This window comes from Elephas maximus, chromosome 23, assembly GCF_024166365.1.
Source record: "Elephas maximus indicus isolate mEleMax1 chromosome 23, mEleMax1 primary haplotype, whole genome shotgun sequence".
NCBI lineage: Eukaryota > Metazoa > Chordata > Mammalia > Proboscidea > Elephantidae > Elephas > Elephas maximus.
Window position 1 is genome coordinate 11,080,879 of NC_064841.1, and position 16,438 is coordinate 11,097,316.

The following is a 16,438-nucleotide window of genomic DNA, read 5'->3' on the forward strand; positions in this document are numbered from 1 at the left end:
CATTATCTGTCTACATTTCATCAACGCAGACTTTTCTAGCAGGATGGAATGCCATGTGGGGCAGCCCGCTCAGCGGGAATATTCCAGCCAAGCTGGGTGACTGACCCCTGCCAGGAATGCTAGAGAGAGCAGTGATTCCCGCATTTGCTAAGATGTTAGTGTGATACTTCCTTGTATCTTTACGTTTCTAGAAAAAGGGACGAAGACAGCTGATGGAAGACCCACAGAACCAACATCACGACAGAGAGCATGATCCACGTCTTGAAGCTCTGATTGATGACATTTTCTTTTCTGTACAACCTACCATTTGAGGGCCTTCTTACATCCTTGCTCAATGAGTTCAAAATAAGAACTAACATTTACATAAAACCTTAGACTTTACAAAGACTCTTGATAAGAGCTAGATATTTTTATCCCCATTTTACAGATAAAAGGACTGAAGCTTAGAGAGGATAAAAGAATTGCCCAAGGGCACACAGCCCCATAAGTGGCTGGCTTGAGCTAAGTTCTTCTTGCTTCAGACCCTGTGCTCTTTTTCACTTCTCCTGGTGGCCTTCTAATACTTCAAAAGAAGTGTTGCTGGAGCTGGCTTTACCAATTGTAAAGAACAGAAGGAGGCTAAATATAAATCAGTCTCAGAGAAAACTTTGCTTTCAGGCAAGGCCAAACATGGCCAGCCTTTATTAATCCTTAGATATGGATTTCCTACCATATCTTATGCATGTTCTCTTTTGTCACTGGTTTTCTTAAAAAGAGGCCTTGGTCATAGAGCAAAAGACAGAGAGTCTAAAATGTCACATCTAGCTCAAAGCCCAGGAGACAAAGAATGAACTAGCTGTAAAGTTTCCCCAGGTTATGGACTCCTGGGGAGTGTGAGCTGAATAAGGAGAGGATGTTCTTTTCTATTGACCTGAATGCCTGATAAAGTCACCCTGTCTGGTGACTGTGCACATAGTCCTCTTTCCAACCTCCATGTCCACAGCCAGCGTCATGTTGGGGGCTATCCCTTCTCCTCATCTACCCCCTGCTCCTCCTCCCCCAAAAACCAAGCCAGTTGCTGCCAAGTTGATTCCGACTCGTGGCTACCCCATTTGTGTAGAGGAGAACTACTTCATGGGTTTTTAGCGGTGTGACCTTTTGGAAGCAGATCACCAGATCTTTCTTGTGAACTGCCTCTGGATGGGTTCAAACCACCAACCTTTTGGTTGGTAGTTGAGCACTTAACTATTTGCACCAACCAGGGACTCCTATTCTTCCCCCCCAAAAGAAAAAGAAACCAAACCCGTTGCCATCGAGTCTATTCCAACTCACAGTGACCCTGTAGGACAGAGTAGAACTGCCCATATGGTTTCCAAGGAGCACCTGGTGGATTTGCACTGCCAACCTTTTTGGTTAGCAGCTATAGCTCTTAACCACTATGCCACCAGGGTTTCCTTCTATTCTTCCAGTGGGCCTATTATTATGATGTAAGAGTATAAAAACTCCAAACCAACTACAAATAAAGTAAAGGAAATTTTCTTCAGAAAACTTCAAGTTAGTTTCTAACTTGAAGTCCTGGAATCGACTTGACAGCAGCTAACAGTGGCGTAGTGCTTAAGTGCTGTGGTTGCTAATGAAAGGTGGTGGTGCAGTGGTTAAGAGCTTGGCTGCTAACAAAAAGGTGGGCAGTTTGAATCCACCAGCTGCTCCTTGGAAACCCTATGGGGCAGTTCTACTCTGTCCTATAGGGTCGCTTTAAGTCTGAATTGACTCGACGGCAATGGGTTTGGTTTTTGTTTTGGAAGGGTGGATACATGTGATAATGGCAGCATCAGAATGATCTTTAACTGCAGTTTCCTTCCTTCTGTCCTGTGATAATGGGTAACTCATACCAAGGGACCAACGAGAAATTTAACTCAGAATTTTCAAGCAAAAGGAGAAGTCCTAAAGGCTACGAACAGCACAGAGGACAAGGCACTTGGGACTTGAAAACCAAACAGAACACAAAAACAAAAACAAGTATGCTTCTGAGAAAAAGGATGAGGGTAACCAGGCCCAAACTTTGATTGCTAGGTCCTGAGATTAGAACGGGAAGATTGGCTTCCGAGGGCAGGGCCTGTCTTGTCTCTGCAGAACCCTGGGGATGGGTGGGAATGGGTTTACTGATTTAAACCAAATTTTGTCTTTGGCTGAGCTGCGTTCATAATTTTAAGCTCTTTAAAATTCAAGAAAAATGTGAAGCATGAGTCAGATGGAGTGGCAAAGCCCGGAGAAGTTTTTTTTTTTCTTTTCTTTTTGGTGCAAGTGGTGTTTCTTCTAAATAAACATGAAAAAATAAACACTGTGTAACAGGGACGTGCAGGGTCTCTTGTGTGCCAGATTTGCAGAGCGTTGCAAACTGTTTGTGAGGGATGTATAAGATCCTGTGAAGCCAAGGGCCTTATCTTTGTCTAAAGCAGCATTTCTCAACCTCGACATTATCGACATCCAGGGCTTGATAACTCTGTTGTTGGAGCTACTCTGTACATTGCAGGATCTTTGGCAGCATCCCAGGCCTCTACCCACTAGATAACAGTAGGAACCTTTCCCCCACAGCTGACAATCAAAACTGTCTCTGAACATTGCCAAATGTCCCCTGGGAAGGGAGCATGGGGGAGGGATTGGTTTAGAGGAAAGTCAGATAGAAGACAAAATTATAGTAAACTAGAGTTTATTTTTTTAGGGAAAAAATTAAAAAGAAGACAGCTGGGTTTGAAGGTGCTCTGAATGCCCTAGTTTTCTCTGCTGTTAGTAGGGCGATCTCCTAAACATCTCTGCCGGATCAATCTTGCTAAATATCTCTTTACCAGCAAGGTAGTAGTAGCCAGGTTTAGGAAACAAAAATACAGCATGCCCAGTTACATACATTGCAGATTAAACAATAAATAATTTTTTAGTTTACATCTGTCCCATGCAATATTTGGGAAAGACTTACACTAAAATGTATATACGTATTTGTCTTTAATCTAAAATTCCAGTTTAACAGGGAGTTCTGCATTTGACCTGGCAACCCTATTTACCAGGTCCAGGGTCCACTGTGACTCTGGATTCATTCTGACATTTGGGTCCCTCTATCATCTGACCGGAAACCCTGATGGCGTAGTGGCTAAGAGCTAGGGCTGCTAACCAAAAGGTCAGCAGTTCGAATCCACCAGGTGCTCCTTGGAAACTCTATGGGGCAGTTCTCTTTGTCCTATAGGGTTGCTATGAGTCCGAATCAACTTGAAGGCAACGGGTTTGGCCTGGCTTTTATCATCTGACTACCTTAATGATCAATCCTCACGCTCTGCTCTTCTCAAAAAAGAAAGTTCAATACAGGCTGACCCCCGTCTGCCCCTTCCTCAGCTCTGTTTTTCATTCCCACTCTTACACATTTGTTGCTTCTTCTCTCTGTCAAAAATGATCTCTTCCTTCTTCTGACACTCAAATCCTGCCCATCCTTCAAGCATCAGGACAAATTTGACCTCTTCTCTATAACCTTTGTTGAGTAGCTTTATCACGCACTGCCATTTTCTTGCCCTGTGTATTTCTCTTGTAGAGTTCTGTTCTTGTATGGTTTCTTGTATCCCAGCCTTATCATTCCAATAAGATCCTAAGTTCTCAACAGTAAGATCATGGTTTATGCCAAGCGCTTAATAGTTGCACAGTGAAGTTGCTGGTTGTTGCCTGATGAGCCCTATGCTGACCAGGCCCAGTAGGAGAATTAACAGCCCAAGAAGTGACCTAAAGTATATGATGATGTCTCAAAAACCTGTTTCTCTAATACAAGAAGTTCTGCAGTTGTCTTTGGAAAGTTTTTTGCCTTTTAAGTGAGATTAGAGATTCTGAGAAAATTCCCGAAGAGATGTTCTGTGCCTTATGGTCTTGCTGAGGGCCTCCCTGTTTGGCCGAGCTGCTGGTGGCCTGCCCGCACTGAGACTGTGGCCTTGGTACTCCTGTTATTAGGCCGGGGCATGGTGACAGCTGCTGTTGGTGTGCACACGGCCCTACAATTGTGCACCTCCTAATCACAATATTTCTTCCCTCTGATTTTTATCTTTATCTCTAATCATGGTCTTGCGGTATGTGCACACGCTTGGGTGGCCATCTATTCTGGTGGCTCATTAGCCTTTAATTAAGAAGTACTGAGGTCCACTGCACTGGGAAGTGGTGGACTTTAGAAATGGATTTCTCTATCTTTTGGTCAAGTTTAGTAATTTTTCAAAAAAACAGGGCTTGCCTAGCTATATGGTCAGCTTTCTCTTGATTAACGAATGTATACTTATTGGAAGGATGGGCCAGGATTGTAAGACTGGGCCCTGAGAAATCAGGGAGCTCAGTCGACTAGTGCAAATCCTTAGCAACGTCCAGGGACAGTGGTAATAACGATGTACTTTGCGGGATGAGGAGTTGTGGTGGTGCCGTGGTTAAGAGCTATGGCTGCTAACCCAAAGGTTGGCAGTTGGAATCCACCAGCTGCTCCTTGAAAACCCCATGGGGCAGTTCTCTTCTCTCCTATAGGGTCACTATAAGTCAGAATCGACTCAATGGCAAAAAATTTTTTTGGTTGTGGGATGAAAGCTTTTGTCTGATGAATGCTCTTCTATAGTAGAGCTGTGAGGGATACTACTCTAGAATGTGGCCACACAGATTGTGTGTGTAAGTCTTTGAAAATTGGAGTAGCCTAGGAAATTCCTCAGGATGAGGAGCTCTAGGCCCAGAGCTGCCCCACAACTGGTGTTGGCTAGCCAGGCCTTCATCATCTCAGCAGGAAAACAAGAAGGCAGAACTTCTAAGATTTTTTTCCCAGTTATACGATTATATGCTTCTAATTCGGAATCGACTCGATGGCAGTGGGTTTTAATGTAGAAAAGTGGCAGGAGACTCATGTCCTGGATTGGTGCCTTTGGATAGTGCATATTAGCTTTCCACTTGGTCAGTTTGGCGAGTGGGGCTAGACATTTATTCAGCTGGATATTTTTCTGGCTTTCTGCTTTTTCCTTAAAAGTGTTATCATCCTCACCATCGATGTTAATACTGTCATCAACAGTGCCATGTACATCTCTTTGGGGGGAAGGTGGAACCTCTCCATACCCAATAAGTGCAGAGGCATGGTTAGGCTTGGTGAGCCTTTTCCATTATGTCTCCTAATTTCTATTTTCTTTGACAATAAAAACCAAAGGGGAGGAAAAAAAAACCCATTGCTGTCGAGTTGATTCCAACTCATAGTGACCCAATAGGACAGAGTAGAACTGCTCCATAGGGTTTCTAAGGAGGAGCTGGTGAATTTGAGCTGCCAACCTTTTGGTTAGCAGCCAAGCTCTTAATCACTGTGCCACCAGTGCTCCTTTGACAATAAAGAGGTCATATAATCCAATATTTCATTATTCTTCATAATTTGGAAATTTAAGTGCATTCCTTTTCTGGCGGTTAAAATGGTTTTGAAGACAATGGTAGCTCTATAGCAAGGAAGTCAACACTGGCAAACTGGACAGTTTATGATGCCATTGGAAACTCATGGTACGCTTATTAATTCTCTCACAGTATGCTTATTAATTCTTTAAGTAATATAGTTTGTGTGAAAGCAGTTTGCATACTATAACCTCTTAATGTGTGTAAGTTACTTTTTACCAACCAGTCAAGGAGATATTTTCTGGTAGCCTTTGTAATCCATACTATTACTTCCTCTAGTCTCACTTCTGTCTTTCTTCCCTCTGAAGACTGTCTCATGATATGAGTGACTGTTGGGCAACACACATGTAAGATCCTTCAGAAATGAAGTCACATCAGTTTTTATCATGACTCAGGTATCAAAATACTGCTGCTTATGTTAGGTGCTGAACTTGGGCCGAGAATGTTAATATAAGTATGTTGAGTCTAAAGCCTCATTCTCCTTGAATTATTTTTTTGCTACAAATATAAATTTATCAGTTTTGTAAGTATAAGGGAAATTGGTGTAGTGGTTAAGAGCTCAGCCGCTAACCAAAAGGTCGGAAGTTCAAATTCACCGGCTGCTCCTTGGAAACCCTATGGGGCAATTCTACTCTGTCCTATAGGATCGCTATATGTTGGAATCAGCTCCACAGCCACAGGTTTATATACCAATTAGTAGTCCAAATTGTATCTCTCTAACAAAATTATGAGTTATCTATAGCATGGGATGATGTCAAAAAGTCATTTTATTAGTCTTTTGACTACCTTTTGTTTTCTGCGGCACATTTTTTCTTTCCTTGTATTCATATGGAGGCACTAGAGTTGTATGAACTATCCATATCTCCTAGATCAAGGCTTTTAATGTCTCTCTAGAAATCCTCATTACAAATAAAAACTGTGATTAAGTCAATATTTGTTTTTTTAAGAGATTCAAATTCTGTTTTGGCTACACATATATTTGTAGTAACACTATAGCTATGAGTTTGTTCTAGCAAAATAAGCTTTGGAAGTAAGTGGATTGGAATTGTACAAAACAAGAAGATCGAAAAAATCCCTAATGCTTAAAATGCTTTCTTCGTGAGGCCAGACTAAAATCAGATCCTAAATGAGTCAAATAATCAAACGATATTCACCTTAGACTTTACTAAACAAAACAAACCAAACTCATTGCCATCGAGTTGATTCTGACTCATAGGGACCCTATAGGACAGGGTAGAACTGTCCCATAAGGTTTCCAAGAAATGGCTGGTGGATTCAAACTGCCGACCTTTGCGTTAGCAGCTGAGCTCTTAACCACTGCGCCGCCAGGGCTCTTAGATTTTACTAGTAGCATTTAAATATTTCTTAAGACACTCGGCAAAAGTTTAACTATAAAAAAATAAATTTGAATGTTAAAGTAGCTTTTGAATTCAATGGGTGTCATAGATACGCTAGTAATTAAAATTAACTTTTGCATTTTAGTCACCTATCACTCTCTGGAAAAGATCAAAAGTGGCATGTACTTCTTGAATTTATTAGTTACATAAGTATAAAAATAAACATCTAAGATAAGGTAATTTTGTTGTTTGTACTGTTTTTCATTTGATAATAGATTATGCATATTTTACCAACCCAAAAAACCCACTGCCATCTAGTCGATTCCAACTTATGGTGACCCAGGATAGAGCTGCCCCATAGGGTTTCCAAGGCTGTAATCTTTACAGAAGCAGACTGTCACATCTTTCTCCCAGGGAGTGGCTGGAGTGTTTGTACCGCCGACCTTCGGTTAGCAGTGAGCGCTTAACCACTGTGCCATTACTTTTGATATAATTCTGCTTATTCCACTCTCTTGTTAATAAGAATTTGAAAGCAATTTTGGAGGACAAGATTCCTAATAGCCTGTCTTTTACTATTAGCTCCCTTTCCTTGTCTTTAAATGAAGAAATAGTTCTTCAACGAGAGTATCAGTGCCTCATATGCTGCCTGACAGACTTCATACCACTGGGGGCACACATGAGCTGGCCCATTAAACCCAGTAACCCTGAGTCTTGGGTCTTTTCCTGGATAGAATTTCCACAGGAAGTGTAAAAATTATTCACAAGATTCCAAAGGCAGAATTTATTGGATTTTTTTAAAGGATAAATTGGAGACCTTTAGAGTAGTCCAAGTGACTAGGTTATTATAGAATTGTGCCAAACCCAAAACCAAACCAGTTGCCCTCAAGTCAATTCCTACTGATACGTGTCAGAGGAGAACTGTTTGCTCCACCTAGGGACTCCACAGGAGGATGCTAAAAAAAAACAACACCATTGCTGTCGAGTTGATTCTGACTCATAGCAACGCTGTAAGACAGAGCAGAACTGCCCAATAGAGTTTCCAAGGAGTTCCTGGTGGGTTTGAACTGCTGACCTTTTGGTTAGCAGCTGTAGCACTTAACTACTACGCCACCAGGGTTTCCAAGAGGATGCTAGTAGGGCAATAAAAAAAAAAGAAAAAAAGGGCAATACATCTAATTTATTGTTGAAAGGGCTGAGAGTTAATCCCAAAATAAGAAAAGGTACTGCAACCTGTATGAAGCAGCTCAGTTGTAAAGAACACTTCAAGTTTTTCTGTTAGTATTTGTCTTTTAGGATGGTTAAGACTAGCTGGTATTGAACAACCTGGATATTTTGGTTTTGTCACACTTAATGTGTTTTACACCTTTAACTTTGGTATTTATTAGCTCATTAGTGTTTCATTATTATAACTTTTGATTTATCTCTTCTGATGTGGTTAAATTTAAACATTGTTGTTGTTAGATGCTGTCTAGTCGATTCCAACTTATAGCGACCCCATATACAACGGAACTAAACACTGCCTGGTCCTGGCCATCCTCACAATTGTTCTTATTCTTGAGCCCATAAATTTAAACATACTCAAATGAATTAAGTAAACAACATACTACCAGCCTTCTTTCCTTTGGTGGCCAGAAATCTAGGACAGAAGCCAGGAGCTGACCATACCCACCTCTGGGGCTTGAGGATTGTGAGCACCACAAGGGAACAATGATACAGGGAAGCTGAAGTATTTAATGGCTCCAACTAATGATATTTTCCTTTGTCTTTTTGGTACAGATAAGGACAGTGGGAAGCTTTATTATTATTTTTTAAAGAATTGGACCAGGCCAACTATTAGCTATCAATTTTCTAGGAGGCTGGGGTTACTTTCTCATTTTGCTCTTCACACAATATTTATAGCATTACATGTTTTACTTCGTCTCTAGAATATTGGCTCTGAAAGTACAGAACAACAAGTTGTGCTTTTTAAAGTTACTGGATTTTCAAATTTATGCATTTAGGTAAGCCAAATATCTATGTCATTGTCAAAGTGGGATACTTTTTTGGGGGGGGGCATAACTCAAATGCTTTAAATATTATACTTGCTATTGTAGATTATTGGTCTCAACTGGCAGCCAGATGTTTCATAAATTAAAAAAATATCATTTGAAGATTCAAACTTGCATATTTATTTTTTACAAATATTCATGCAGGGATGTATAAATCTATTAATGTGAATTATTATGGAACTCATATTATTAAATTTTTCATGTGACTATTTCTTGATTCTTCAAGGAGGTGTTAGTTCTTTGAGTCAGGGATACTTAAGGATCTTTATACCATTCCCTATATCTGGTAAAGTTCTATTCATATCAATTGTTCATTGATTGATTTACTTCTGTGTTTTACCTGATCAGAGAAATAAACACTTTTTAGATTCTCATTGCTAAACCTGATATTGGCCAAATGTGGTTAAGTTCCCAATGATCTGCCATACTCTGTCTATGTCAAATCCAGCTCATGGCAGCTTGACAAAATTAACTCTACAACAAAGAGTTATGTGTGGAGTCAAGGAACTTTGTTGATTATTTCCAAATGCATCTGAAATCATCGTGTGAGTCATTTTGTGGTGAAGCTAGAGGAAGAGGAACTGTTGTCAGTTTGAAGTTAGCTAATGAACCACACGTGATGGACTGTTTCCTGCATCAAAATCCTACTTCTTTTAGCCAACTAGAGAAATCCAGCTAACTAAAAAGTCATAAATCTATAGTACATTTTCCACTTCTACTACCAAAAATCAACAGTGGCACTTCCAGAAACTGTCTTATAATTCTCTTTCAGGATTTGAATTAAAAGAAAATCTCAATGGTGAAATACCATATGTCCCATCCTAGCTACTTACCAACTCATCATTGTTCGCGGGGAGTTTGTAATCATAGGAGTAAGGATAGAGCAGCATCTGGGAGTATGAGTGTATTGTCAAGTAGGCCTTGATGGAAGAGAGGTTTTTGCGGATGAAATCAGCCAGGGCTTTGGTCTCTTTTTCAGACTCTGCAGCAGATCCACAATAAGTTTCATCACAAGGGCTTCGAGAAGCTCCGAGTTCTGGAAAAACATAGTATTAATGGTAAATGATCACTTTACTGGCGTCCTCCCAGGGGATATTTCAAACCTCCAAATTAGGGAGTTAAAAAAGTTGTGTTTTCACAGAAATCCTTATCGATTCCGACTCATAGCGACCGGAGAAGACAGAGTAGAACTGCCCCATAGGGTTTCCAAGGAGGCTGGTAGATTTGAACTCCAGCCTTCTGGTTAGCAGCTGAGCTCTTAACCACTATGCCACTGGGGCTCTGAGATCAATATAGTTTAAGAAAATTAATAAGTAGGGGACAAATTAATATTTATGAAAAAAATTCTCTGTTACTGTAATCATTTGTTGAGAGTTAAGTCACAGGATTCTAATTCCATCACAATTTTACTTTATCATTTGCATAAGTATTTATTTAATAACTACCTCCCCTCTAGACTGTGCATTCCATGAGTGTTGGGATCATGTCCGATTTGTTCATTTAGGGCAGCTGGGAACATAATAGAACATTCAATACATTTTTGTTGAATGAATAAATAAACTACTTATTGTCTGTGTTTTCAGAAAGTTGGAACTCTGAGATATAAAATTTTACATTTTTGTTTTAGACACTGATGTGTTTTCCAACATTTTTTTCCCTTTTATACTTTTCAACTGATACATGCAAAATGGTCGGCCAGATACTTACTGCACCAACCAGCGTCAAAATTTCTGTTGGGGTCTGTGCCAATGCAGGCACTTCCGGAATTGATAGAGCGGGTCTTTCTCCACATTCGGTTCTAAAAGTGGATTATATGGTTAGGACAATCATAATAAAAGGTGGTTGTATCAGCTTTGTTCAGTATTGGAAATGGTTCACATACCGTGGTCCAGGTGTAGACATAGCCGTCGATATTGAACACAGGCAGGACATAAAAGTCTAAGTTATCCAGAAGGTTTGTTACCTGGATCTCACTCCCATAGGTGCGGACAGCCTGTGTATTAATTACAAAGCAGAATTTCATAGAAAAATGGAATGCACAATGCTGTTAAAATTTACATAGACTAGATAAATGTTGCTTTTTTTTTTTTTTTTGAAATGAAAGAGGTATCCCCACTGAGGTACATACTATTAATATTTAAAGAAGCAGTCAGGAAGATGTTATCAAAATTTTAATTTAAAATTGCTGTTTCTAATTTTGTTTCTAGGATAGTCCTAATTCATCCATATATAACCCACTAAATTGTCTTATTTTTATTTTTTACCTGAAAAATGAACAAAGATTTAACAAATTACTAGGATTCATAAAGAACATATATACTCACTTCCTTTAGCATAGCAATGGCAATAATCTTTCAAACAGTAGGATATTAATGTAAAGAAATATTCCTAGTAAGTAGGGAATGTCGACGGATGGCTATGAATGTTTTTGAATATTATCTAGGAATTTTTTACTTTCTATGAAATATCTTGTAGATGATCCCATTAGAGGGAGTGCCCATCGTGGAGGAGGAACAAGAAAGCCTTCCACTATTGAGTGCTCACTGGTAGGTTTTGGAGTTCTCACCAAGGCTCCCAGCTGCATAATGGTGAAAGTCTCCTTCTAAGCCCTCTGCCTTGAGAAGGGAACCCCTATGAGGAACTAGTTCTACCTGCTCAGTGAGTAGTGTGAACATGTATCCATGAATGAAGGACATCATGGCCATATAATGTTTTCTTAATTCCTGTCCCTCTACCCCAGGATGATGTTAAAATGTACATTCAGCGCTGCTTCAGGCTTTTTTTTTTTTTAGGCTTCTTTAATTTGACTTTAACATGCCTATGTTTAAAGCTCCTTTATTTTAACACTTTTTACATGCTCTGTGTGACTGTATGTAAGTATTTGTTACAGTGACACTCGATGAGGTGTGTGGTTTTAAGGTTGGAGGAGCTCTAGAATCATACCCTTTTAATGATCTACACATTGGACATGACCAAGGTAATTACAAAAGTTCTGTCCTTCTGGAGTGCAGGTGGTGAGCTCCCCACTGAAATTAAGTGATGTCAAATACAGATATAATATATCTGGAAGCCAAGACCATAACAAAAAAAGACACAGGTACTTCAAGTACTATGAAGCACAAAATAAATTATATTGTAAGTAATAATGTTCTTGTATTTGTAAAATGCTTAAATATTTTTTACCTTTGAAATAATTTTAGACTTACAGAAGAATTGCAAAAATAGCACAGCGAGTTTTTCCTATACCCTTTGCCAAGGTTCCTCAATGTTAACCTCTGACATGATCATGGTGCAACAATCAAAACAAAGAAATTACTGTTGGTGTAACACTATCAACTGAAATACAGGCTTTATTCATATTTTGCCAATTTTTTACTAATGTCTTTTTTCTGTTCTAGGATCTAATATAGGATCCTACGTTGCATTTAGTTGTCATGTCTCCTTAGCAGGGTCAAACTGGTTCATTCCACTCTGACCCCCTCCTGAGAATTTGCATTGCCACCCTAGATGTACTGAATCAGAATCTATACTTCAATGAGATCCCCACGTATTCATAAGAATCACCAGGAAATCTTGTTAAAATGTAGATTCTGATTTGGTATATCTGGGGTGGAAATGCAAATTCTCAGCAGGGGGTCAGAGCAGAATGAACCAGTTCAAAGCCCTGTTTCTTAATCTCCTTCAGTCTGTGGCAACTCTTCAGTCTTTACTTGTCTTTCATGATTTTGATATTTTAGAAAAGTACTGATCAGGTTAATTTGTAGAATGTTCCTCAATTTGGGTTTATCTGATTTTTTAAATGATTATAGTGAGGTTATGCATTTTGGGGAAGAGTACAAAAAGGTGATGTGCCAATTAAAATGCATGATATAAGGGGCACATGATACGATATGTCATTACTGGTGATGCTAACCTCGATTACTTGGTTAAAGTTTCTCCTACCAGGTTTCTCCATAAATTTTACCTTTTTTTAATTAATATATATTTTGAGGGAGGTACTTTGAGACTCTGCAAATATCTTGTTTCTCCCCCAAATTTTACCCACTAATTTTGGTATTGGTCCATGGATCTTGCCCGAAACAATTGTTACCATGGTGTTTTAATGATGTTTTCTATTTTCCTCGTTATTTTACACCTGTTAGTTGTAAATCTTTATGAGAAAGAGTTCTTCCTTCTCTCCTTTTTGTTTAATCATTGAATCATCTATTTATATTAGTATGGTCTCATGGATATTTATTTTGAAATGCTTCAGTGTTTTTTTTTTTTCGATGTTTAAAGGGCTTTCATGTACATCCTAAGACCATAAAGAGTGAAAGACAGGAACATTTAGAGTAGGGATTATCACGTGCTGTTTCCTTTTATTCTGAAGTTTACAATAATTATTAGCCAGGCAATAATGACCAAGTCAGTGGTTTATCCACAACCATTAACTTTTAAATAACCTATGCATTATACAGAAACCCTGGTGACGTAGTGGTTAAGAGAATCTACCAGGCGCTCCTTGGAAACTCTGTGGAGAAGTTCTACTCTGTCCTATAGGGTTGCTGTGAGTCGGAATCGCTACCCTGTTAGCCTCTCCTCCAAAGACGGTTGAGAAAGTTCAAATGAGTAAAATTAAAATAAAGATAATTTGCTAATTGTTTTAAAACCTTGCCTTATAAAGATCTGTTGTGAAAGTTGAAACTAATTTCCAAAAATGATCACTTGGAATTATGGATATTTTCTCTGTGTTATTATTATCTTTTATTATAACTAGGTTATAAGGAATTGATTGAAATAAAAAATATACATATATATATATTTCCTACTGTCCTCTGCCAAAAAACCCTCTACCTACTACTGACCTCTCTCACAAACCACTGGCAAAATGCAGGGGAAATCCACTCCCTGGCATGGAAGCCACAATCTATGAAAATGGCGGGCTTGTCTTGTCCAGCTTTGCCAACCTAGTGCAAACAAAAGAAAAAGGAAAACTGTGAATCATGTGGCATTCAGGGGTTAATCTTCGCTTCTCATCTGGGCTTTGGACTCAACAGGTGAGACCTGACAGCAGCAAGAGATATATCCCATGATTAAATTAAAACATAATACTGGCACGGTATGTTCTTTCTTCTAGACACTCTTAATGTGGAGCTGAAGGCTTCCACGGCTGTTTATTATTTTTATTCAGCTTGACAAGCTCATATTTTCTGAAGATGCTTGATTACCCTGCTTAATTGTACTCACATGGAGGTTATTTTCAGCTGCTATTATTTTTTTTTTTATTATTAGGTGACATGACCAAGGCAACTGGATGAGTAATTAGAAGTAATCACAATTGTTGCTAATCTCTTAAGAACTTTCCTTCTCACCCACTGATTCCTAGTCTTTTTATTTTCTTCATTAGAATTACATGACAAAAATGGCATTTGAGGACGACAGAAACAAATTGTTGATACGCTTTGTAATGTTGTCTGATAGACGTGAAGTTTATGAACCTCTTTAGCAAATGGATTTGCGAACAACAGCTGGGAGAGAACAATTTCATCAAGGTAGATGATCATTTACATTGCTTACAGGGATGTGGTTAAATTTATAGGACTTCTCTCATTTTATTGCATTTTTCCTTTTGGATAAATCAAAAATCCACAGATGATAAAAGAAGCCAGAGAATCTGTTTGATTCCCTGGGGGATAGAGGCAGGGAAAGAGGTTATAACAACGTTTGGGATACGCCATGTCTGTGGAACAGATGTTAATGTGTTAGAATCTATTGATTTAAAGCCGTCAGATGTGCCAAGGCCATGGTTAAAGGCGATTACCTTGAGGAGGTATATATTGCGTCCTTCAAATGTGGTTCCAATCACACTTCGAGAGATGAGGTTTGGATTATCAGCGGCCACTTGTTGGGTCCAAGCCTCTATCTACCAAATTAAACCATTTATAGATTAGTGTGATAGTCTTAGTTCGGTTCTCAAAACTCGTTGAAAAAAAATCCCTTGCCGTCCAGTCGATTCTGACTCATAGCGACCCTGTAGGACAGAGTAGAACTGCCCTATAGGTTTCCAAGGAGTGTCTGGTGGATTTGAACTGCCAACCTTTTGGTTAGCAGCCATAGCTCTTAACCACTGTGCCACCAGGGTTTATCAAAGTAATGTCTAAATCATGTGCATGTCATACCGTTTCCCAGTTGTTGTACTTCTCATAACTGTGTCCAGTTGCACGGAGGCCGCTGTCAAACTGAGCCTCCAGCACGGATCTCAGGTTGTCGATCAACACCCTGCAGTGAACAAAGTGAGTGCTCCTGTGAACATAGCCCATTCCTTCCCAGTGAAAACACACAACACTCCAAAGGCCCTGACTTGTAGATGGGACAGTGTACTCTCCACGGAATCACGCATTGCCCTCTAATTGTTTTTGATGCCTTTCAACCTAAGCTGCTCATGGGAGATTCTGTTACTGATCACAAAGAGTGAGTAAATCATTGAGGAGGATGAGCGACAGTGTGAGCAACGTGCGCTCTTCCGCAGTACCCAACTCCCCCCCCCAAAACAAACAAACATAAAACCCCAAAAAACCAACCTGTTGCAATCTAGTCAATTCTGGCTCATAGTGACCCTATAGGACAGAGTAGAACCACCCCATAGAGTTTTCAAGGAGAGGCTGGTGGATTCAAACTGCCGACGTTTGGTTAGCAGCTGAGCTCTTAACCACTGTGCCAACAGGGCTCCTTCTTCTCAGCCCAGGCTTCACATATTTGGATGTCCTTGGACCCTAAGCCTGAGAATGGTTTCACCTGGTACCTGCTGCATTCTAGACCAGAGCCTTGGGCTGCCACACAAAACTCTACACTTGAGGTGTATCTATGGTAAGTTTCTTGGAACTTTCTTGGGATTAGCACTTAAAAGTTCTATGTTCCAGGCACAGTTGGTCACCTGGGGTCTTTCTCCAGGTTTTGAGAAAAATACCTCGGTGGATGGAAATTCAGAATTATTAGCAAGCTAATGGACCGGATGGCAAGAGGTTTTTTTTTTTTTTGGTTAAAGATTTATTAGGCATGAGTATACTAGGTTTAGGAGCCCTGTTGGCATAGTGGTTAACAGCTCAGCTGCCAACCAGAAGGTTGGCAGTTTGAATCTACCAACCGCTCCATGAAAACTCTATGGGGAAGTTCTACTCTGTCCTATAGGGTAGCTATGAGTCAGAATCGACTCGATGGCAATGGGTTTTGTATTGAGTTTAGGGTACTAGTTTCTGCTTCGTTTATTTTTGGCTGGTTTAAAGTAATCTAAGATTGGCTCTGTAGCAAGGTAAAATGAAGATTGCTCTCAGAAGGTTTGAGGCCTGCTTATTTCTGTGAATGAATTGTTCCTACTGGAAGAGTCAGGTCTGAAGATTTAGGTGTATGGAATTTCATTTCCCTTTGCTACTTTGAGTGGACAGTGTATTGAGAACGGGTGCAATTTTATGAGCATTAATGTCCTTGATTACTGTATTGTGACTATCACAGCGGCCAGTTTGCAGAAGCTTGTGTTATACAAAGTCAAGCCTTGGAATGGTTTTATCTGACACACAGAGAATTGCAGCCATACATCAAAAGTCGGCTTCCCCTCCGGCTGCCCCAAGGGCATTCTGATGAAGTATGTCAGGGACACCCTCTGAACCT

At 39.7% G+C, this 16,438-nt stretch overlaps 2 protein-coding genes across 5 annotated transcripts in view; one reads left to right on the plus strand and one right to left on the minus strand.

Annotated features, from left to right (window-relative positions):
* The window catches only part of LOC126066586 (vasodilator-stimulated phosphoprotein-like), a 521,808-nt gene that overhangs the window by 132,022 nt on the left and 373,348 nt on the right, over nt 1-16,438 (plus strand). The window contains exons 3-4 of one of the 4 annotated variants that reach the window (XR_007515143.1): nt 14,181-14,325; nt 15,498-15,846. The exons of 1 other annotated variant lie outside the window; for it this stretch is intronic. The gene's annotated coding sequence lies outside the window, so the exon portion shown is untranslated. Of the gene's footprint in view, nt 1-9,771; nt 9,853-14,180; nt 14,431-15,497; nt 15,847-16,438 lie in introns of those variants that run through there. 2 more of the 4 variants (XR_007515148.1, XR_007515147.1) reach the window with 2 other exon arrangements.
* The window catches only part of CPB1 (carboxypeptidase B1), a 35,463-nt gene that overhangs the window by 5,745 nt on the left and 13,280 nt on the right, over nt 1-16,438 (minus strand). The window contains exons 4-9 of the mRNA XM_049867814.1: nt 14,953-15,052; nt 14,595-14,696; nt 13,639-13,740; nt 10,677-10,787; nt 10,502-10,592; nt 9,628-9,830 (exon numbers count right to left, since the gene is read on the minus strand). Coding sequence (XP_049723771.1) covers nt 9,628-9,830; nt 10,502-10,592; nt 10,677-10,787; nt 13,639-13,740; nt 14,595-14,696; nt 14,953-15,052 — 709 coding nt within the window. The remainder of the gene's footprint in view (nt 1-9,627; nt 9,831-10,501; nt 10,593-10,676; nt 10,788-13,638; nt 13,741-14,594; nt 14,697-14,952; nt 15,053-16,438) is intronic.